The 24,214-nt window shown below is 46.3% G+C and overlaps 1 protein-coding gene and 1 long non-coding RNA gene across 9 annotated transcripts in view; one reads left to right on the forward strand and one right to left on the reverse strand.

Moving 5' to 3' along the window:
* Positions 1-13,552: 13,552 nt before the first annotated feature.
* On the reverse strand, positions 13,553-22,898 carry Tgif1 (TGFB induced factor homeobox 1). Of its 6 annotated transcripts, none has more exons than XM_021149146.2 (3): positions 22,804-22,898; positions 15,510-15,736; positions 13,553-14,614 (listed from the first exon to the last, which is right to left on the reverse strand). In XM_021149146.2, the coding sequence occupies exons 2-3, from the start codon at positions 15,690-15,692 to the stop codon at positions 14,039-14,041; spliced, it is 759 nt and encodes a 252-aa protein (XP_021004805.1). In that variant the 5' UTR covers positions 15,693-15,736; positions 22,804-22,898; the 3' UTR covers positions 13,553-14,038. The 6 variants fall into 6 exon arrangements, with proteins under 6 accessions (XP_021004805.1, XP_029327246.1, XP_021004803.1 ...); XM_029471386.1 differs by lacking the exon at positions 22,804-22,898 and adding an exon at positions 20,662-21,176; XM_021149144.2 differs by lacking the exon at positions 22,804-22,898 and adding an exon at positions 20,227-20,559.
* Positions 21,631-24,214, forward strand: part of LOC110283708 — a 19,989-nt gene continuing 17,405 nt past the window's right edge. For all 3 annotated transcript variants that reach the window (XR_003835295.1, XR_003835296.1, XR_002376877.2), the window contains exon 1: positions 21,631-22,652. This is a non-coding gene — a long non-coding RNA (uncharacterized LOC110283708). The remainder of the gene's footprint in view (positions 22,653-24,214) is intronic.

Consider the following 24,214-nt stretch of genomic DNA (forward strand, 5'->3'; position numbering starts at 1 on the left):
TGTCCTAGAACTCACTTTGTAGACCAGGCTGGCCTTGAACTCAGAAATCCGCCTGCCTCTGCCTCCCGAGTGCTGGGATTAAAGGTGTGCGCCACCACACCTGGCACCTCTGTTTTTAATAAGATGTCCTTCCGTGGGTAGACACAGTTGCTTGCCCTGACTTCGAGGCTGTCTCTTTTTATTGTTTTGTAGTCATGAGCTCTTTCATCCCCAACCTCCAGATCTTCTTCCAGCTTCTTGCTGAGTTTGCATGGATATATAATCCAGTCACTGCCCCAGTTGGCCGAGAATTTTACTGGAGTTCTGTTGGTCCTCAGAAAATTAGCAGAGGGTGGGAGTATAGGGCAGTGGTGGGGTGTAATCTTAGGATATAGAAGATCCTGGGTTTAATCCCTAAGCACAGAAGAAGGGGGGGGGGAAGAAACATTGTAGCCTCTTACAATCTTTCCCTTCTATATCCAGTAGAGAGTGTCTTGCCTGCAACAGGTCACCAGACCTAGTGGTCTGCCATCAGACCTCTTCCTGTCCCTCCTCTGATCTCTCAACCCTGTATTCTACAGCATTTGCCACCAGCTGTCAGAGCGAGCATTCCATTTCTCCAGTGACGCCCACCTGAGACAGAGAGCTTAACTCTCAAATTTGATGTTTTAACACAGATTCTTCTCTCTCCACCCCACCCCCACCCCCAAAATGTCCACCCTAAAATCCGCAAGGACCCTTTAGGTGGATTTGTCCAAAAATAAACATTATTTCATCTTCTGGCCATACCAACCATGCTGGTTAGTTTTTGTCAACTCAACACAAATTAGTGGGAAGTGAGAACCTCCACTGAGACTGGCCTATCAGTGTGTCCGTGGGGGGCATTTTCTTGATTAATGTGTGTCTAGGGGTGAGCAGGCAGCCCACCCCTGGGAAGGTGATACTGGGTAGCATAAGAGAGGAGGTTTAACAAGCCACGAGGAGCAAGCTGGTAAACAGTGTCCGTCTAGGGCCTCTACGCCAGTTCCCTGCCTCAAGTTCCAACCCTGAGTTCCCTTAGTGATGGATTGCGATGAGGAAGTGTAAGCCAAAGAAACCCTTTCCTCCCCAGTTGTTTTTGTTTTATTAGAGCATCAGAAATGTGACTAAGAAGACACACACACACACACACACACACACACAGATTCATGCTCTCACACACTAACACACTCTCAATGGAGTTACAAAGAGCAAATTATTTTGTTGGTGATGGTGGTTTGGGATGCTTGTGCTTTTTTGTTGGTTTTGATTTTTCCTTTTTTTAAGACTTATTTATATGAGTACACTGTAGCTGTCTTCAGACACACAAGAAGAGGGCAACAGACCCCATTACAGATGGTTGTGAGCCCCCATGTGTTGCTGGGAACTAAACTCAGGACCTCTGGAAGAGCAGTCTTACCCACTGCGCCATCTCTCCAGTCCGTTTTTTGTTTGTTTGTTTGTTTTGTTTTGTTTTGTTTTCTAAACAGGGTCTAATCATGTAGCTCCCGCTGTCCTGGAACTAACTGTGTAGACCAGGCTGGCCTGAAACTCAACAGAGATCCTCTTGCCTCTGCCTCCCAAGTGCTGGGATCTGTGCCCAACAAAAGCAAGTTCTTTGAAGCAAAACTGAGCTGCCAACAAATGGATGCTGTTGACAGATCTTGCAGTGGCTCTCCCTGGACGGGGGCCAAAGTCCTGCTTCCTCTTGCTTGTGGGCGAATGTCCTAGCCTCACTTCTGCCTTTTGGCTCCATTCTGGCCCTGACCGGCCCATTCCTCAGCCCACCCTTCTCCATCTTCTAATGACACAGCAGCAAAGCGATCCCTACTTCCCTCTCCTCAGGACCTCATAGGAGGAAGCAGTGTGAGTGAGAGCTTCAAAGATGGTCACAAGATCAAGAGAGCTATGACTAGTTCGCTGAGAATGGGGTGACCATGGTCTCTCAGACTAAGGGTTTGGTTATTGTGTTTTATCCCTTTGGGTGCTGGAATCTTTCCCATGCCAGGCCAGGGCTTTACCTCGGAGTTTGCCCCAGATCAACCCCAGTTCTTTTATTAACTTATTCTATAGGTCCCAGTGTTTCGTCTGAATGTGTGTGTGTCTAATCTGTTCTACCCAGTGCCCTGCACAGGCCAGAAAACTGGAATTCTCAGGACCTGGAGTTACTGTTGGTTGTAAGCTGCCCAGTGAGTTCTGTAATCAGTGTCCTCTTGAAGAGCAGCCAGCGCTTTTAACCACCGAGCTACCTCTCCAGACCCCAGTCCTTAATTGATCAGGGATGGGCTTCTCCTTGGCAGAGCCTCTAATCTGCTATCACCTTCTTCTCCCTCTGAGAGCTCAGTTTACCTTCTGTGATTTTCAACAACTTTGAAGTTCGTGGGATTTTTTTGGGCGGGGGGATTGGTGGAGAGTGGTATTGCTTTAAATACCAAATTTTAGATAAAGAAATCAAGCTTTTCGGCCGGGCGTGGTGGCGCATGCCTTTAATCCCAGCACTTGGGAGGCAGAGGCAGGGGGATTTCTGAGTTCGAGGCCAGCCTGGTCTACAAAGTGAGTTCCAGGACAGCCAGGGCTATACAGAGAAACCCTGTCTCAAAGAAAAACAAAAAACAAAACAAACAAACAAACAAAAAAACAAAAAAACTAAAACAAACAAAAAAAAGAAAGAAAGCTTTTCAATGATTCTGAATAATATTCCTTGGAAGGCTCTACGTAGCTCCACAGGAAAAGGTTTGCCTCACACTGACCAGGTCCTGAGTTCAAGCCCTAGTACCATATAAAAAGGACAAAAAGCTTGCTACACAAATAGTTCTTCCTCCCACCTCCACACACGTGCTATCACAACATAAGCCATCAATAAATCAGGGCCAAGGAGACAGAAGGTGCCAACCAGTAACCTGAGTTCAACCTCCTGAAGGAGATGGAGGAAGGAGGTACCTGGCAGTCCCCAGTGTACTCCTCCAGACACTTGCCAACATATGCACCCTCAACACACACAAAATATGTGTCAAGTTTTTAAAAATCATTCTTGAATCCCAAATGTGATTAAGATCCCAGAACCAAGAAAATCCAAAGGCAAGCAGGAACTTAAATTTGAGAGTAGAAAGGACTACTAGAGGGATGTGGAGATGGAATACAGCAGGGAGAATGTGGACCTTAAGGCCAGCTAGGTCTGTAAAGTGAAACTTTGTCTCAAAACACAGATTAGATAGATAGATAGATAGATAGATAGATAGATAGATAGATAGGATAGATGCATACATTCATACATATATACATACATACATGGAGTGAAACTTGTCTCAAAACACAGATAGATAGATATGTAGGTAGGTAGAAAGATAGATAAGATAAATAGATAAGGTAGATGCATTCATTCATTCATACATACATACATACATGCATACATGGAGTGAAACTTAGTCTCAAACCACACAGATAGATAGATAGACAGATAGATAGATAGATAGATAGATAGATAGATAGATAGTTAGACTGGTTGACTCTGTTGGTTAGTTTTGTAGTTTCTGTATCAAAATTTCAAATTTCAAACCACTGCCTTCCTGGTATAGAGTTCCCCCAAACTGATTGTGGCTTTTCACATCACCTTCCTCCAGCAAGCATTAAATGATATGCCCATCTCCACTTCTCCGCAAAGGAGCTCGAGCCAGATCCTCCTCTGGACGAAGAAATCTAAGTTAGCAGTTGACCCAGCCCTCTGCAAATGCACACGGGGCTGGCAGTGGCTGCACCTTGCGGACCGAGAACAATAGTCGGGTGCGAAGCTTGGCGTTTGTGTGCGGACCCAGGGGGCGGGGTGGGGGTGGGGGTGGGGGTGGGAGCCGCAGAAACAGGAAGGCCGAGATTACAGTCCATTTTACAGCTCTTTTGAAGTCGCCGGGAGCCAGCTCGGGAAGCCTGCAGGCTGTGAGCACGTTGATCAAAGGTCCCTTTGCGGGCTCAAATTAACAAGGAGCTGGCGAGCCCGCGCAGCACCTGCCGGTGAAGAACAGCGCAGCAGCAAACCGGCTCATCTTGCCGGGAGGTGAGCCTCTCAAAAAGCTTGCCCAGGCAAAGTACTTAGGTTCTGTCTGGGTCGGAGCGGAAAGGCGTGGTCTGTTTTCTTTGCGTAGAGATATTTATTTTTAACGTTGATCTTTACGCCACTAGAGCCCTCCCCCCTCCGCGCTAATCAACAAGTAACCCCTTTTCAAAAATGGATGGATGAGTTGAGATTGGGAGAGAGATGAATGGTTTTATCATAAAATTGCGCCGGCCCCTTTACGCAGCGTTGTCCCTTTCATCTCTATTAAAAGCCATAGTATTGATAGGGTTTTTTTTTGATTGTTTGTTTGTTTGTTTTGTTTTTTAAGGAGTGGAACTAAAGGGTCAGAATAAAAACAAACACACTGGAAAACAAAGCCCTTGGGCTTAGAGAGCTGCTGCCTAGAAAAGAAAGTGAAAAGTTCTGTATAGTTGGGTGTTAACACACCGAGAAGCTGCGGAGAGCGCACAGGAGTTCATTGTGTCAGACTCTATGTAGTTAATGAGAGTTAGGAAACCCTGAGGACGCGGCAGTGCCTCGAGTCTTCCTAAGGAGCAGATGTGGTCAAAAGGAAAATGGAGAAGGGGTAACTTGGTAGACAACAGAAGATAGAGGTATTTAGAAAATAAAATTATAAACGATCATTTGCCAAGGCAACTCCAAAATCCTTTAGAGTGTAGGGTGGTTTTGTTCCTTTGTTTTTTGGGTTATCTCTTTGCAAGTCATTTGATTTCAAATGCAGTGCTCGCACAGCATGCAGAATCTCCTGGGGATTGAGGGCTGCATTACAGCCCATAGCCTCAGACAGGCTGACCTCACCAGTCAGCCAGCTTCCTCCCCCTGTACAGCAGTAACAACACCTCTCACTAGGGTTGTGAAGTCTAAACGACTGTACATAAGGTGCCCAATAAATAAGATAATGTGATAAATGGCAATATAAGGTGTGCAATAGATAGACTATTGCTTTTAAGTCAATCTGACTTTGTGTTTGTGTTTACACATGCAGTATTTGGAAATGAACCTTGGACTTTATGAACGCTTGGAGTCATTGAACCACACCCAACGCTTATTCTGACATTTCACTGCTATCCAGGATTTACAGGAAATGTTAGAAAAACTCTGCAGCGACATTATTCTGAAGTTTAGAAAGCCTTTACAAAAATGTGAAGAAAACTGAATATATTTGTGGCATCTTGATCTCTACTATAAATTGTGAAATGATTGGATTGAGCTTAACGTATCAAAGCTTTTAATTAGAAATTTTTAAATAAATGATGTTCTGGATGTGCCATGCATGTAGCCTTGGAGAAAAATGTCAACTATGTAACACTCCCCGACTTACCATTATACCTATTATGGATTCAAAGGAATTTAATACACCTGTCTAGTTTAGTCTGGTCTATCTTTTTTTTTTTTTTTTTCCTCTTTGGTGGTGTTTTGTTTGTGTTTAGTGGGGATGGAAGCCCAGGCCTTGCCCTTCCAACTGAGCTACATTCCTGGGATCTTGTTTTGGTTTTTTTTTTTTTTTTTTTTGAGACAGGGCCCTTACCTCTGCTATCTCGGGCTGAATGTCTCCCGTAATGTAATGTATCTAAAACCATATCAACACTATACCGTGATGCCAGGGTACGCCTTGTTTACCTTCATGGTCTTGTGACTAAGTCAGAGCTATGGGCTCACCATGGCCGCAGCATGACAGCATCACCACCAGCCTGGGACACCATCGGGCTCAGAACATGATTTTACAGAATATATGCTCTCAGCTCATAGGTGGGTCAAAAGCAGTAAACGAGCCATCTTGCATCAGCAACCTTCTTGAAAGTGGTCTCTCTTGACGTGTGGATCCCCACACCCGATTGGATGCCTGAGGTCACTCAATCTTATCACATCTGCTTTTTCCAAAGTTTGAATGCATCAACTCTGCCCTTTGTCCTAACTGGGTGCTAGAAGTTGAATGGCCAGGATTAGCCCCAACTTCTGTTTCCTCCTCACAATCTCAGAGGGAGATTTGATCTTCCCTTAGGCCTGACCAACCACAGGATGGGAATTTTTCTAACCTTGCTGAGAACTTTCACTTACTGGAAGAGCTTTGGAACAACTCTCTGGCATGTGCTAATTCCTATCATGGCTCACTACACTCCCATTACGAACCCTAGCACTGGGTGCCCGTCAGCCCAGTCAGCCCAGTCGGGAATTACTATAGCTACCAAGTGACTGCCAAGGCAGGCAGCCTGTTCCCTGTATACAACAAAGGGGTGAGTCACGGGGTAAGGTTGCATGAGATTTCATCACACTGCTCAAAACAGAATGGAATTTAAGGCAGGAGGTTTATTTCTTGAATTTTCCATTTGATAGTCTCAGTCCTGTTTGACCACAAGTGGCTGAAACCTTAAGAGAGGTGGATAAAGGGAAACTGTGGCACATATCGGCTTTTCGAAGAATCATTCAAATACATTTCAAACCGAAATTCATCAGGAAGAACTGAGAGGGATAAAATATTATTAGGTAACAAGAGACAAACAGAACCAGAATGGCAACTATCTTTGTTTAATTTCAACTTCTAATTTCACATTAAAATTTATATGGGGAGAATTTATAGCTTTAGGATACATATATACATACATATATATATATTCAAATCTATTTATATATTAATATTAAATATATTTTATATATGTATATTTATATATAAAGCTATATATTTCCATATATGCATATATGGATATATACAAGTATATATGTAATAATTACAGATATTGTCCCAATATAAATTTGAATAATTTTGTTTTCCTTTTTAGATAAAATATGAATGATCTTATCAAACATGAACATATTCAAGATTTACTAATTTTATTTGAAAGATACTATTGAGTCACTGAGATGGCGCAGTGAGGGAAGGCTCTCCTTACCAAGCTTAATGACCAGGTTCCATTAGAGAGAGAGAACTGACTCCCCCAGGTTCCATTAGAGAGAGAGAACTGACTCCCCCAAGTTGTCCTCTGATCTCCAGGCATGGAGGGAGGTCCTCACAGGCACTCACACACACATCACACACTATATATGTGGGGATGCCCACAAAGGTGCACACACATCACACACATACCATGCATATGGGATGGCCCACAGGCACACACATACCATACATGTGGGATGGCCCACAGGCACACACATACCATACATGTGGGATGGCCCACAGGCACACACATACACACACACATACACATGCCATACATGTGGGATGGCCCACAGGCACACACACACATGCACATCACACACAAAAGAGAAAGTGAAGTGGAGCCTTCCGGTTTTCCTCTGAAACAGAACCTCAAGCTTGTCTCTCTCCTTAGGGTAACAGTTATCTTCTGTAATCTCTGCATGGCTTTGTTGTACTTACCTGCCTGCATGTGTGCGCAATTTGCTAAATGTCTGCCTCCAACAGCCTCCTAAAGCCAGGTAAATTTCCATAAGGTCTGAGCCATGTGAAGTCACCCACAAGCTGCCCCCAGGGTGGCACCGGCTATTGGTATCGGTAAAACACTTCATTCAGAAATCCTGTTTCCTTGACATTTGTTAAATCTCTGTAAAACTTGCTATCCTTTTTTAAAAAAAAAAAAAAATTATGTATTTTATGAACTTGAGTCCACTGTTGCTGTCTTCAGACACACCAGAAGAGGGCATCAGATCTCATTACAGATGGTTGTAGGCTACCATGTTGTTGCTGGGATTTGAACTCAGAACCTCTGGAAGAACAGTCGGTGCTCTTACCTGCTAAGCCATCTCTCCAGCCCCAAAACTTGATATTCTTACTCAATGGTTTACCATGCTTCCCTTGTTTGTCTGCTGTGCTTCTGCAACCGTGGGCCCCAAGCTACCTCTTTTCCTTCATCTGCAAAGCAGTTGTTGGACATTTTCTCTTTTTTAACCTCTGAATCATAAAACCCAGCCCACAGGGCAATCTGTTTTTAATTACAGGTCATGATTTTGAGGTCAAGACTCGGCATATTCTCCTGTTAATGAGCTTAATGAGATCTAAAATTCTGACATTTACACATTTATCTCTTGCTCTCTGGCCACCTTCCAGAGATACATATTAATTTGGGGTGGGGGTGGTTAAAAAATGCTTACCTTCCTGCAGTGTCTTCAGGGCTAATAGGGGCATGGCTTCATGTAGCAAGAACCATATGAATCCCGTTTTATGAGTCCAGTGTCAAGTATCAGATTTATAACAAGCTGCACAGTGGTGGCGCACACCTTTAATCCTAGTGCACAGGAGGCAGAGACAGGTGGATCTCTATGAGTTTTGAGGTCAGCCTGGTCTACAACATACATAGTGAATTTTAAGACAGCCAGGGCTACACATAGAAACCCTGTCCCAATACCAACCTCCCACACCCTGAAAAAGAGAAGAGAAAAAGAAAAGAATAGAAGCCGGGTAGTGGTGGTGCATGCCTTTAATCCCAGCACTTGAGAGGCAGAGGCAGGTGAATTTCTGAGTTCGAGACCAGCCTGGTCTACAGAGTGAGTTCCAGGACAGCCAGGGCTATACAGAGAAACCCTGTCTCGAAAAACAACAACAACAACAAAAACCAAAACAAAAACAAGAAGAGAAAAGAAAAGAAGAGAAAAAGAAAAGAAAAGAAAAGAAAAGAAAAGAAAAGAAAAGAAAAGAAAAGAAGCGATTTAAGGGAGTTAGAGGACTCAGCAGTTAAGAACACTTGCTATTCTTGCCGAGGTCCTGGATTCAGATCCCAGCACCCTCGTGCTGACCTACGGCTGTTCATTAGTTCAGTTCCAGGGAATCTGACACCTGACATTCTGAAATCCTTTGGACACCAAGCATATAGGCAAAATACTTATAGGCATAAAACAGATCTTTAAAAAGAAAAAAAAATGATCTAAACTGGGTGTGGTGGTAGACAACTAAAATCTAGAGATGGGGACAGATGAGTTTGTCCAAGCCAGTCTAGGATATTCAGCCTGGCCCTGCCCCTTCCTCTCCCAGTGATTCTGAGAAATCTTCTAATTTCCAGTAGTGGAGGAGTTTTTCCTAGATTAATGGCACTCCCGGTTAAGGATTATGAACTGGGAATGAAGAGAGAGCTAATTGAGTCAGATGCCTCAGCAGCAGGATAGTGAGCTGGAGACCAGCTCGAGCTATGTAAGACTTTTCTCAATGTCCCTCTTCAAAATAATTGAGCAAAAGTGGGTAGGACCTGTCCTGTCAAGAGAAGGTAATTTGAAGATGGACTCATTCATAATGTCGTCATCATCGTCATCATCATCATCATCATCACAGGCCTAGCAATGGTGGAACGCTATGTAGATGTCATAGAAGAAGCTGGAGTGAGTTCCAGCTCTAGAGGACCATCCGTTGTTCACTGTCTGGAACTAACACAAACACACACACACACACACACAGGCAAAACACTCCAACGCATAAGGTAAATTTAAAAATGTTGTTTTTAAGATGTCATGGAAAGATTTGTGGGTAGACAAAGGTGAAAGGTTATGGTTTGAGGAGAGGCTGTAGAAAGAAAGCTGTTGCAGGGACAGGTCTCAGCCTGTGCAGGGGGAAAGAGTACCGCTCTCGGCCCGTTGCAGGATGCTGCAAGGACAGGTTCAGGCTTCAGCTACAATCAGAACTTCCTGAAGACAGAAAAGAAGTAACTCTTCAGAGGATGCTTTGTCATAAGACAAAGTTTCGAATCACACCACACCCATGATGCCCAATATATAAAGAAAAGAAAGAAAAGATCACTGGCTCCCCAAGTCGACCTCCTACTGAGGTAAAAGGCTGCCAACAGAAACCTCGGCTATTAGGACACATTGCAATTGGCAGAAGAGTGCTTTAAGGCTATTGATAATAGCGTACGAGGGGCTGGGGAGACGGCTCAGAGGGTAAAGCATCTGCCTTGGGAATGGGAGAACGGAACTCTAGAGCCCCAGCACCTACAGGGAAAGCCACACGGGTGTAGCAGCCCGCCTTCAGTCAAGTACAAAGGAGGCAGATGCAGGTGATCTTAAGGGCAGTCATGGGGCGAGCTGCCTCAGTAAATCAAATGAAAAGTGACTGTAGGCAATATCAACCTCTGTCCTACGCACACATAACAGAGAGAGATAGAGAAAGGTGTGGGGGTGGAGTGGGGAGGAAGATCCTATACAGAAATAATATATAACTGATAAACCAATGAGAGGAGCAAGGGTGAGAAAATATAAAAAAAAAAAAAAGGGATCACAATATAAATGGCTTTTCAAAAACAGTAATAAAGCTGGGTGTGGTGGTACATGCCTTTAATAGCAGCACTTAGGAAACAGAGGCAGGAGGATCACTTCAACCCCAGCCTGGTCTGGGGTGTAGATCAGTGGTGAAGTCCTTGTGGAGTATGGATGAGGCCCAGAGTTCTATTTCCAGGAAATGGAATATATATATATATATATATATACTCAAAATGTCCTGGAATAGGCTCAACAGCAGATTGAAGACAACGTGTAAGCTGAAAGTTTCTTAGATGAATTATTGAATTTGAAGCACAGTGAATATATAAGCTTTAAAAACATGTAAGGCAGCCAGGCGTGGTGACGCACGCCTTTAATCCCAGCACTCGGGAGGCAGAGGCAGGCAGATTTCTGAGTTTGAGGTCCACCTGGTCTACAGAGTGAGTTCCAGGACAGCCAGAGCAATACAGAGAAACCCTGTCTCGAAAAACCAAAACCAAAACAAAACAAAACAAAAAGTAAAGCAATCCTAGGTGATCTACTATACATTCAGTGACATTTTAGGAGAGAAGAAAACAGAAATTTTATTTTATTTTAAAACCAAGGGCCAAAACTTTCCTGATTGTGCTTAAAACAAATAAAAAGGCAACAAACACGCACGCCCAGGGCGGTGAGAAGGATGATGAGAGATGATAGACAAGATAGTAGAAAGCAAAGCAAACAAATGAAAGAAAAGCTACCTGGCCACATTAAGGTGGAGTGCCGAAATTCCAAAGGAACACAGCACTCTACGTAAGGAAACGACCAAAGACCCGAGAGTGGGGTCTCCTCAGAAAGAGGGAACAGACGGAGGCTACATCTTACACAGACCAAAGGAAGGTACCAACCTGAAATTCTCCAAAAGGGAATCAGCCTTCCAAGACCAAAGGAAAATGAAAGTTCAATAAATATTCTCTCCGCAGGTGGGCCCTGAGAACTGAGCTTAGGTGCAGCAAGCTTGCTTTCCATGGAATCATTTCACACTCCACTCCTCTGGGGGATTCTCCAAGCTTACAAGATATGAGACTAGATGTCACTTAGTCTACAGGAAAGAATGGAAGGCACCAGAAATGCTAAACACACACACACACACACACACACACACACACACGCATATACAGTCTCCCACAAAGCTCATGTTTTGAGAGAGGGTCTCACTATGTAGCCCTGGCTGGCTTGAAGTCACAATGATCCCACCTGCCTCTACCTCCCTACTGCCAGGATTAAAGGCAAGTTCTGCCAAGCCAGACCAACCAAGCTGAGTTTGCTTGTTTTTAAGGAAAACTTTTATCTGTATGATTGAGTTTATTGTGTAAAGACATGTATATTTGAACAGACTCACGAAAGCAAAGGGGGAAAGTGAAGAGACCTTCTTCACTGGAGACTTGAATAACTAAAGGTGCGTGTTCTAGTCCCTACAACCACTCAGAATTAACAGTTCGGCTGGGTGGCTGGGTGGAGTGGAAAATGCCTTTGATTCCAGAGCTTGGGAGGAAGAGAACTCTGTGAGTTCAAGGCCAGCATGGTCTATTTAGTGAGACAAAAAAAAAAAAACCAAACAAACCCAAAAACCACAACATTAAACTAACCACGTAGTTCATGACTGAAAATAAAAACTGAAGAAAAAATACTAGAAAATACTAATTAAACTCAAGTGAGGCAAAAACGGAGGAATACAAAGGCAGGGGAAAACCATACGTACATGGACTACAAATTCATCAAGAGATAGCTAGGCTTGGTGCTGAAACTGTATAAGGTGTAAAGTGACTAAACAAATTGACTCAAAGGCAGAGTCTAAATGAAAAACCCAGTTAAATATGCCCGAAAAGAAGGTATTTAAACACAGGGAGTTTAAAAGTAAACAAACAAAAAGTTCTACCACAAAAACAGTCGACACAAAAGAATTATCTCCCTTCAGTGTGAGACAGTGTTTTAAGTAGCCCAGGCTGGCCAAGCTCACATGGGTTTGGGTTACAGGGATGTGCCACTTTGCCCAGTTTATGTAATGGGGGAACAGACCCACATGCTAGGCAAGCACCCTTAAATGGAAGACTCCTCAGCCCCACGAATAATTTTGTTTTAAATCTGAATCTCTCATGAAGTAGCAGATCTCTCAAGACCTTTCAGCTGTCGGATTCCCCCGGCCTGCTGCGATCAATCGCAGGTGTGCGTCCCTGCCCAGCTGACATGGCAGCTTTTGAGTTACAGCTTTCAGAACAATGGTTTCTATTTACTCGCTGGAGAACCAGAATCCCTCAACTCAGAGGAGGAAAAGTGCCCTCAACCTTGATTTTTGCCTCTTTGCCAGGGCCTTGTGCATTCCTCTAAGCCTGAGTTGACTCCTTCCCCAGCTCTTGTTATTTTGGGGCTCTTTTTCTTTTAATGTGAGCAAGAGCTTAACATGGGTAGGCCATCAGGATTTATAGCAGTGTGTGGTTGTGACCTTTGATCCGGCTTTGAAGTGAGCATAATTCTTTACCCACCTTCATTTGTACTACGGCCAAGCCACCCTCTGGCAGAACCCAGCTGAAACCTTCCCTTCACTTCCGTATGCTTCTGGGTCTTCACTGTGGGTCTTCTGTGTCACTTACCAACTTTTGTTTGAGTGTTCTTTTTTCTGGAGCAGAGACTTTCACATTTAGGCAAACTTCAGTGTGCAAGAATGGCCTACTCTCTAAAATCGCCGTCCAGAAGCTGTGGTGCACCTTCGGTTCTTAGCTGCGGCAGGAAAGCACAGGACAGGCCTTCAACAACAAAGGAGCCTCACAGTAAAAAGCCTCACATGGCTTTGTAGGAATGATTCTGAGGCATGCGACAACCAGTTCCCTTCTGGCCAACCAGACTTTGCAAGTAACTTTCTATCCTAACAGACCAAACTTGCACATGCCACAACAGTCAAACTTATGACCTTGGAGAGTTTAATAAACTCAGCGTGGGCCCGTCTGAAATACACAGCAGCTCACTGCTGGTGACCTCGCTACTGATGTCATCATGAATTGATGCGGATACCTCACTGCAATCTGCCACTCATCTGTAAGCAAAGACTGAGGGGCCAACTCCCCCTCCAATCAAGAGGAAATCTCCCCCATGCTGATTATTCACAGTGGTTTGTCCTCCACAGCTCTTCAAAGCAGTCACACACACACACACACACACACACACAACCTAAATCAGTCAGTCTGCCCTGCCCCCATTTCCTATATTCCTACTGTGTTCTGATTGCTTCCTTCAAGAAAATGCTCTTCATTGCAATAACTTTTAAAGAAAATACTTTATTACATCATGAAAAAAGGTATCCAACAACTAGATTCATACTTGCTTGAATCTAAAAAAAAACAAACAAACAAAAAACTGAAAGTTTACTCATTTAGACTGTATGTGGGCGTCACGTTCCACATGGGAAGAGAGAGGTGCGAGGGCTTCTAAAGTATTGCACAGTCTTGGAACATAAAAAGGAGGAGTCTGGAGGAGAAGATCACATGATACTGGGAACCGTCTCACATTATGAGAAACTACCAAGAAACATTCGAAAAGAAAACCCTTTGTTTCTACAGTAGCTTTAGTTTGTAGTTCTTGGAATGACTCTATTCCACTGAAGACATCTTAGTAACAGGAAGCTTCGATGAGCAATCCCATGTGCAAATATTAATAGAAAAATATATAAAATAATGCATCTCTTGCCATCACCCCCGGCAATCAGGACCATATTTTGGAGAACTGTTTTGTTTGAAAAAACGGTTAAGCTGTGAGTTTGGCCTGAAGCTCCATCTCTGCCGCCCGTTTGAGTGCAACATCCACTAGAAGCTGGAATCCACTAAAATCCTGGTTGAGGTCTGGTGGAGTAGGGGGAGGAGTGTTGAAAAGACCACTCTGAGGGTTTGGACTGGGTCCAGATTTGCAAGTGTCCTCTGGGTACACGAGAGAGGTGTCTGTAAAGTTGCTGGGTGCTATTTGCGGCACATCTGTACTCTGTCCCACACCAATTGGCTGACAGAGAGAGAAAGGCCCATCCTTCAACGCAGTCACAGTGGTATGGCAGATCACTGACGGGCGAGCCAAAATGGATCCTGGGGAGGGAGGTTTGGGAGACACTGGTCTCCCTAGGGTTGGGTTGGGTCCAACTACGCAGGAATGAAATGGGCTCTCTTCTAGAGTTGGCATGAAGTTTTTGATACCCATTGCAGCTTCAATAGAGCCAGCTTCTGAAATCTTGGCCCCACGGCGGGAAATCGTGAACTGATTTGGATCTTTGCCATCCTTTCTCAGCATGTCAGGGAGGAGCCTGCGGCGGGCGTTGATGAACCAGTTACAGACCTGAAATCACACAGGGTCTCCCTTCAATACTCTCAGTTCACTTGACAAACAGGTTCTGAAAACATCCGATGTAGGGAGCCTGACTTAAAGAGGTAATAAAAGGGTCTCATCTGGCACTAAGTAGCTCAATGGTAAAGCACTTGCCTAGTACACCAGGGGCCCAACAGCAATGATTTAAAAAATAAACTAAAATAAAACTTCTTTGGCTTTCCCAGCAAGTCAGAGGCACCTAAGCCGGGTCGGCCTGCCATAAGGGCAAGTTTACCTAGGATGTGCTACCATCCTTAACCCTTTCAGGGGCAAGGAAAGGGCGCCAAATCTCACATACCCGAAAATCAATAACTTTAACCAAAGTTCACCTTTAAGTCTCTTTTAACCTACTACCTACTGCCCCAGCATTTGAGTTAATCAACTACAGGAAAACATTTCCTGTTTAAAAGAGGCCACGCCTCCCAGTAACTGATTTCTCTCAGTTCAAATGACTGTGTCAACAGACACAACACAATTACCTCACCAAGGTCTGTCCTTGTTTAAATAGCAAACCAGTTTCCTGGGTAATCGAATAAGGTTTCACCTCCTTCTCTTTCAGGCACTGAAGGAAATGCTTCCCGACAGACGAATGTCAAGTGTTTCTGTCCTCTCTTAAACAGCCAATTATTACCTTTTCACACTATAAAGTTTACAATGAAAAGATCCTGTTTCTCTCTCTCTTCCCTCCCTCCCTCTACTAGGCACCAGAGAAGAGCTTATAGCCTGGCACACAGGAATGCTATAAAGTGCCTATTAATAAAGAAGAAAGTGTGTATGTATAGGTTCGGGGCATAGTTCAAATCTGGGCTGGAACCCCAACACCTCACGGGCAAATTCTGGCACCAACTTTTCTCTTTCTCCTTACCTGTAGTGTGGACAGGTGTGTCTGCTGCGACAGCAGTGCTTTCTCTTGCTCTGAGGGATAGGCGTTGTATCTGTGTTCATACAGCCAGTCGCGCAGAATCTGGACCGACTCCTTGGGCAGATTGCCTCTCCTCCTTCTCTTGCCAGAGGCTGCTGATGAGGAAAGGTCCAGGGGACTGTCCATGCTGTCTTCATCCTCAGAGTCACTGCCAGACGCTGCAACAAGACCTGAGAAAGGACAAGGCCCACGGTCACTTGCTTTCACCAGCAGGGAAACTTAGTCACTCACTTCCTTAAACTGTTCCACATCCTTGTGATTTTTCAACTACTGAGTGTGAAGTTGTCAGTCGGGGCCAAGGTCTCCAAGGAAAGGCCTGAAACACGAAGGGTGCCAGGCAGTGTGGGAATGGCCCTCACAACCTTGTCTTTAAGGTCATCCATCACTCATGAGAGACAGCAATCCAGTGAACAAGGACAGCGTATATGCTCTTTTCTCTCCTTTCGTGAAAGGCTTGCTGTTAAAGCAAGCACCGTACATTTTTATATACTTGAAGGTTTTTTTTAAGACTGTCTATTAGATATGAACCTAGATGCTTCCCATCAGTCCTTAATTCTTACATGACAAAGAAAATTGAATATGTGCAACCCACAAAAAAAAAAAAAAAAGCCATTTCGGTGGTACTTTAATCCCAACAGAAATGTTAAGAATCCAAACCCTACAGAGTTCAGTGACAATTCTGGACTTTGATAGACATTTTGAAGTTTAGAACACTTCTAACAAATGCTATTAACTCCTTCAAACCTACAAGCCAGGCCTCTGTGAGACTGTTTCTGTTCATCTCAAAGGTATTTTCTTTAGCTTTGTATAGCTTTTTTTTTTTTCAATCCTAATTAAGTCCCTTTACTGATCTAGGAAATAAAACCAGAATATTCTTCGCATTGATACATCAACTCCATGAATTTTAAAGGAATTTATTTTACAACTGGGAGCAGGCAGACTTTGTTGACACATTTTTAGCTTTGGACTGCAGGGGGCAGAAGGTGCTAGAAGGAGTTCCTACAGGAAACACTCAAAGCCAGCAAAGACAAAGTAAAAGCAGGTTCTAACAAAAGAGGCGGATGATTTTGCAAATTCACTGTAGTTTAAGGCTTAACAAACTGCCATAAATAAACCACAAACACCTCCATTTTTAACTGCCATGCAATTGAAGAATTCCTTCCTGAAGATGAAATCAATCTGTTTCGAGAAAATAAAGTTTAAAGAAAGGACAATTTTAAAACTGAAAGTGCTTTCATTGTTCAGAATCTGAGAAACTTTAAATAAAAAAACAAAACACCCATATTGAAATTTGAGTGAAAAACTATTCATTACAAAAAAAAAAAAACCCAAAAACAAAAAACCCTCCTTTGATTATAAATGAGTTTCACATTTGCTTTGGTAACCAAGGAAATCTAACTCTTAAACATGCCAGGTTAATTGGGTAACTAAGTACATTTGAATAAAGCAATTTGCTTCAACTCCCCCGACTTCAGAAAAGCAGACATTCTTCAACACTACTTATTTCCTTCCCCCTCTTCTTAAATCTAGGAGGGGAAAAGTGTGAAAATTTGCTCATTGAACAGTTAATTCCCAACTGTAAATTGGCAATAACAAAGTGCTTGAAACAAAAACCCCCTAAAGCCTGCCCTTTGATCCGCTTGCTTGGAGTTTGACAAGAAGCGCGGTCTTTCAGAATAGGTTAGGGACACAAAGCAGGTTTCTGTTAAGCAACACCAAACTGCCGACTCTGTTCATTTGAGGAGGAAGAAAAAAAGAAAGCCAGACCCCTAGCCCTCTTCACAAGTATTTCCAAAGCATTCACAAAGGATGAAGGAAGAGGGGAAGTTTGAAGACTCGGTGCCTTGGGCACACCAGCTGATCCGTTTAGTGCTGCGAGACCACGTTTGCTACTGTCAAGGCTATTTTCATTAAAACCCCCTCCCGATTATGGCTCGACTTGGAAAAACAAAGGCTTTTTTCCTCGTTACTCATTTCCTACTGTAACAGCGCTTTTGAAAAGTTTCCCAGTTAGGACTTGTTTCCAATCATCTCGCTGTGCTTACACTTTGAAAAAAAAAAAAAAAATGCGGTTGGGGAGGGAGAGAGAGGTCGGTGTGGGACAGATTCGGAATCCTCTTACTCCATCCACATACAAGGAAATGTTGTTCCGAAAGCCACAAGATGGCCCGTGGAGCCCACGGCTCTAGGAAGCAAATCTTGCTTCTTCACTTTCTTTTTCTGAAGTCATGAAACATGGAAGTTGGGAGGGTGGGGGTGGGGGGCGGGGGGTGGGGAAGCACTTGGATATCTTGGAGACTAGAAAAAGAATATGGGGGAAAAAGATCAAGGGAAACCCAAACCTAATTAGTCTCTTCCCTATGGACAAGTTAACTCGGATGGAACTTCACATCCAAGGCACTAAATCCACAGCTGGCTGGAAGGGACCCAGCCAGTTGAGCCCTAAACAGATTCAACAGGCTTGGAGACCCCGAGAGGACACTTGGTGATTTTCTTAGTTGAGCGAGCCCTCTTCCAGCCTGCTTTGAAGCCATTTTTTGGAGCTCTTTCTTTTCGGGCGGTCTCGGCTTTCTACCGAGGGCACTCTATTACCATATACCAGTCTTTGTTAAAAGATGCTCACTTTCCTAAAACAGACAATAGGCGGGACAGGTTTAAGCAGTCCAGGCCCAAGGACAGGCAGGGAAGCTCACCCTCCCCTCCCAGGTAATTTCATACAGTGGGAGGCAGGGCTGTGGAGGCTTGCAGGCGAGGGAGGGGCAAGAGGAGAGCAAGCAGCTTTTGTTCTTCAGCCCCAACTGAAGCCCGCCTGCTAACTGTACAAGTTAGCAACCGAGCTGGCCCCTGGTCCCTAAGGAAGTAAAGAAATAGGGCGGTGCGGCTCATATCCTCAAGGGTCTGCCCCCTTCCCAGACCCAGTGCCGGGGAAGCCTAAAAAAGGGAAAAGGAGCCAGGGCAACCTTAGCAGTCTCAGCTCTCCCAATGAGAAACTCGAAATCGGTCGCAGCAAAGTTTCCTCTCCAACACGTCACCGTTCATCGTTTCCATGAGTTGGGGGGTTGACTTGGGGAGCCCACGCGCTTTGGGCTGGGGACCTCGCATCAGGGGAAGGGGACCCCCAAGAGGGTGGAGCCTGAATGGGAAGCTAGTCATCTGCCTTCCTCCCCACCCACGGAAGCCCAGTTTTGCATTCCCGCACCCCGGAGCCACACAAAACCAAACTACCCTCATTGAGGTGCTATTGGAGCGGAATGCCTCCCACGGGGGTCTAGATCTGTCAGCCACGTCAAGGGGTGACACAGCTCTTGAGACGATCCCTAAGTTTTCCCCAGAGCTCAGTTAAACTGTCCCCCAACTCAGAGCGCCCACACTCTGACTGTCCCAGGGTGGAAAAGAGCAAGGAGGCCTACTTAACCAAGTACCCGGGGTCTTCATGAGTTCCGTATGTTTCGGGGTCTCTCACAGAATAACATCCACCCAACTCTATAAAGGTAGGAAGCGCGGAGAAACCCCGTGAGGAAGCGTGTTTGGCGGCAGCTGCTATAACCGTGTTCCGTTGGAACTGCAGTCGCGGTCTAGGTCTGAAAGAATGTGGAGTAACAAACTCGAGGAAGCTCCCGGGCATGCGCACCAGCGCCCCCTTCCCCCCGCCCGCTTCTCCAAGCGATTAACTTCTGTTTTGAACCACTCCACATAAATCACAACAAAAAAAAGCCAACTCCAGTCCACGACTGGAACACTCGAGGGACCTCCCAGTCAGGGACTCCAAAGTTAGCTTCAAAAGGGACTTCACAGTCTTTGACCTTTTGGGGTTTTTTTTTCCCCCTTCCTCCCCAGTGTGTTTTGTTTTTAAACCAGACTGACGGCAAGTTTTAGTTGTAAAGCTTTGGTGGAAACAATGACAGCCTCGCTTTTTGCACTTACAACCAAGCCTGCTTGTCACACTTGGACAGTTTTTGACTGCATGGTACTTGTGTTCTAACAGCACACGCGGTCCTAAATTCATCGTGGGAAAACTTTCAGAAACTAGTAAAAATTTTAAAGTCCATCTCTCCAAAGCTATGCTCGTCCTAGGGCGATATGTATGGGGGTCCCGGATCACATTCCTTTGATAGTGAAAAACACATCCCTTAAAAAAAAAAAGAAAGAAAGAAGAAAAAAAAAACATTGCCAGGATCCGGTGAGGAGTGAGAGAATACCCGGAACTACAAACTTTTAGACAAAAGGTAAGGCGACTGGAATTCGCTAAGGACCCCCCACAGGGAAAAGCGAGGTGCCAGGGTCTCCTAGAACATCAACCGCAAAGCCCTGCCCCAGAAACAGCACTAGAAACCACGCGGCGCCTGGGCCGAGCATGGGGTGTCAGGAAGACAATGAAACTTGGAGGCGTACAAACAAGGCGCTGAGCGTGGTTCTTGACAACGTGCCAACAGCGTGGCGCGGCTCAGCCTCCCCACAACAGCCCCTCGGGTTGTGTCTAGAAGGAAAAGAATACCAACTGCCATCAGAGACACAGCCTCAACAAAGAGAACAGCCACCACTCCAGCCGGGGAGCCACTGGTCCAAAAAGTCCCATCAAGTCAGTGTCCTCCCGATCCGGCGCGGCCCGCACATGTCCCGCACTGGTGCCCCGGGCGCTCACAGCCCGCCGCCACCTTACCCTTCTTGCTTTTCATTCTGGAACTCGAGTCCCAATGAGAGATGAAGCTGGGGTTTCTAGGAGCCAGCAGCCGTGGAGTGGCGGGAGGGTAGTCGATGATCCTCCTGTACTAGTGCTCCGGTAACTTACAAGAGAGTGTTCCAACCACTATTGCTAAACAAGGTGCTCCGGTCTCAGGCGCTGGCTTCTGGGTTGGAATTCAAGTGACACTTGGGCTTCCTCCAGTCGGGATCTTCTGGCAGCCAGCCGGGGGTTCTCCCTGGCCCAACTCCCTCCCTCCCTACTCAGCTCCTTTGTTTCCCGCTCCACTCGGCGCACCTCGGCGCTGTCAGAGTGAGAGAGCAGAGGGAAGGTACAGGAGGTCCTGCCTCCGCCCCCAACCGCCCGCCCCGTCCCCCGCCCGCCCCGCCGCGCTCCTCTGCCCCTCCCCCGCACCTTCCAGCTCCACAGCCCTGGGCCTGGGGGCCGAGATCACCCGTCCCTCTTCACGCTGGCGGAGCCCAGAAGCCGGGTCATGCCTGCCTGCCCGTGGCCAGAGAACCATCTCCATCCCTCAGCGGCTACACTGGTTTCTCTTTTGGGGCCTTTCCTCCCCGGGCTAGCGAAGAGTGCATTTAGTTTGTAAAGGATGGAGAGAGGTTTAAGGACATCTCCTCTGTCCACCCCAGAGAAGAAAAGGCACCCCCATCCTTGTTTTTGACAGCTGCCCCAAACTCCACCATCCCTGCTCCAGCCGCCGGAGGCAGCAGCTTCTGATTCAAGGGGTGGGGCACTGAAGGAAAAGTATTCCAGACAAGAATCAACTTCTTCCAGAAGGCGCAGCTGCCATTGACACGCGGGCGCGGCACAGCGCACCCTCCTCCTCGTGAACTCTTCTGCCAACAGCGACAGTGGGGGTGGGGGGAGGCAGACATAGGCACCGTGGGCAAATGTCTATTCCCCCGGGCTAAAGCTCTGAGTTCCGGATTGGATTGCAAGGCAGTTTCGAAATCTAACACGTTGCGAATAGACACTTGTCATGCTCACATGCTCTTTAAACGTCTGGGCTAGGGGGACGGCCAGAGCGCGCATGTGCCCCACTGCGACTCCCCCAACCCCACTACGCCGGGACTGCTCATCTGTTTCAGTAAACAGTGTCTACTTTGTGGGCTAATATCCCACCAGAGGACACCCTTCAGTATTTCAAACAGAAACTAGCCATTAAATAAACACTCATTCCTATTGGTTTATTTTGCTTGAGAGGGGAGCTCCAAAGAGTTGCACGAAGAATCGCCCCCTCCCCAAATACAAGCCAGATGCTGTTAAGGCTGACTTCGAGACGCGCACGCCCGCACTTCTGGGTCTAGTTTTCACCTATGCCCGGTTGTTTAAAAAAAAAAAAAAAAAAAAGCAAAGAAAACCAACTGTCACATGTCACAGAAGACTTTCCCCATAGAAGGGGGGGAAAAAACCCCAAACGTAAATAAGCTGAGCAGCGACGTCACCGCCGGTGTCTGTCTCCAGTTTCGGCTTTGTGGCTGTTCTGGTTTTGTGACCTCGGTGGAGATCCGGCAGGAGGAGACAGACCCGTAAAAACAAGGTTAAAGCCGAGCCACAGTGAGGCGGCCACAGGATGACCCGCTAGACTTTGGAACCTGTTTATGATTACGTTGGAAATTAAAGCAAGCCTCCGCCGCGCCCCCTCCGAGGAGCGCGTTTAAAACCCCGAGTCAAAAAGAAGCTTGAGTGGTTTTTCCAAAATGAACCAACTGGAGGAAGAGTCACAGTAAGCAGGCAGGAATCTTCAAATGACCCTCCCCCTTCCCTAAATCCTGTGGTTTGCAGAGTGCTCCCTAAGAGAGCACACGCGGGCATCAGCGCAGGAGGCGGTTGCACGACAGTGTCCAGGGAGAACCCAACGGCTGGCAAGCCCCTCTGCAAACCGCCCGGGAGTAGCGCTTTCCGGGACCCGGCAGGGGATGACTCAGCTGCTGCGCCCCGGTGCGGGACTCATGTGGTGCGGGAGGGGGCCGCGGAGGGCCTGGCCGCCGGTTGGAGGGCCGCCTCGCTCTGGGTTTTTGGTGTTTGTGGCTGGGATTGGTGGCTCACATCCGCCGGGGACTCGGGAGAGGAGGGAGGACAGACTCCGGGAGGAGGAGCTGGACCGAGTGAGTGGCAGGAGCTGGGTCCGGACCCAGCCGTGACTGCCTTGTCATTTTGTTTGCTAACTTAGACAGCGGCTTCAGGGTCCACCCCACGGAACACGCCTCGGGTCCGCTAAGCCCAACCCACGGCGGCTCGAGGCCAGAGCGTTCTTTCCCGGCGGTTATCCGCGGCCACGCGGTGGCTCTCATTATGTACACAAAGGTAGCTTTTCTTTTCTCCCAAGTCAGCCTGGCTAATGAATGCGATTCTCCGGCCGCACTGATGGAAACCGGGTTTACAAGGTTTGAAAACAAACTTTACGGAGAGAGAGAGAGAGAGAGAGAGAGAGAGAGAGAGAGAGAGAGAGAGAGAGAGAGAGAGAGAGAGAGAGAGAGAGAGAGAGAGAGAGAGACGGGACTAGGACGGGAGGAAAACGCAGAATTAAAAACTCACCGTGACGCGAAGGCCAGCTGAACTCCGCCAGTGCACACCTTCTGCTCGCATAAATCTTTTCGAGGCAGTTAAGAAGTCGGAGCGCGCTGGCGGGATTCTGAGATCAGCTGAAGCCCCACGGTGCCCCTCCCCCACCCCTAAGGCTGGAGCCAAGCTCGGTAGCAGCCTCGCGTTCCTGCAGGACTGGTGCGCCGGGGCTTTACAACTCCAGAAAAGGGAAACGGCCCCCCAGCGCGAGTTCATAACATCCGCAATATTTTCTCTCCGCTGTCTGCACGGCGGAAAAACAAGGTTCAGTTCTGGCTGTGTCAGGGCGTCTCCGTGTAACTGATTCAAGTGACTCTTCGGGTTAGTTGTTGTTGCCACGCGTTACTTTACTGAACTCTTATGCCTCATAATCAAATTAGCTAAGTTGTCCTGAGCTCTCACGGTCTGGTGATAGACGTTTCTCACCATTGTCGTTTTCTTGTGTGTGTGTGTGTGTGGTGGTGGTGGTGGTGGTGGTGGTGGCGGCGGCGGTGGTGGTGTTTTGTTTTGTTGTTTTTCTTTGCGCTGTCTTAAGATAAGCAGAGCTGTTTAAAAGGCAAACTTATTTTGTGGTCTCGAATGGCACAAACTTGGGAAGGCTGAGAGAAGAGCCCGGTGGCAATAAGTGTAGTTAGTTATTATTGGCTCCAGGTCTGTCAAAGGCTTGAGGGAGGTGTTTGTTTCATCTGGACAATCGAGTTTCATCTGGACAGTTGATTAGGTATGATTGCCATCAGGTGCTGGGCCTGGTGGGACTCACCCAGTCATTGGATCTCTTTCCCTGGAAGGCCAGCTAGTGCAGATATTTATAAAATATGCAGGCTGCTGGGCTTCCAACACTGCACAAGGGACCTGTAATCATCTTGTCATATCTCAGCTCTGAGGAGCTCTGGCTGCTTAAGGTGAGAGCTAACCATTGTCTTCACAAGGGCTGGTCCAGGCCATCTTGTGGTGAGTTTATCAACATTCCCTTGTTCAGGTATAAGTAGCTGGCACTACTGATAACTTTCTCCATGTCAACACAGCCCCCACCCTTTGTTTTGTTTTGAAGTGGAAGTCACTTTTCTTTCCCTAGGTGATGTGGGCTGAAGTTCCTGGAAAAGCCAGACTGAAGCTGATCTACCCAGTGATTGCTTGATTAGGGCCTCCTGCTTGGGGAGAGTTGGAATGATACAGATCCAGAGGCAGATCATCCTGATCTATCGATCTATCGAAAGAAGTCTCCCTCCTAGCCATTTATTACCTGTCTCTTTATCTGGCCTACCTTTTTTTTTTTTTTTTTTTTTTTTTCTCAATTAAAAATCTTGAGAAGGTATTAAATTTGGCAGATTGGTAGCTTCCACCAGCTCAACAGCTACAAGTGCCACGGGCATGTCAGGCTTCT

Source organism: Mus caroli, chromosome 17 (genome assembly GCF_900094665.2).
Source record: "Mus caroli chromosome 17, CAROLI_EIJ_v1.1, whole genome shotgun sequence".
Classification (NCBI taxonomy): Eukaryota; Metazoa; Chordata; class Mammalia; order Rodentia; family Muridae; genus Mus; species Mus caroli.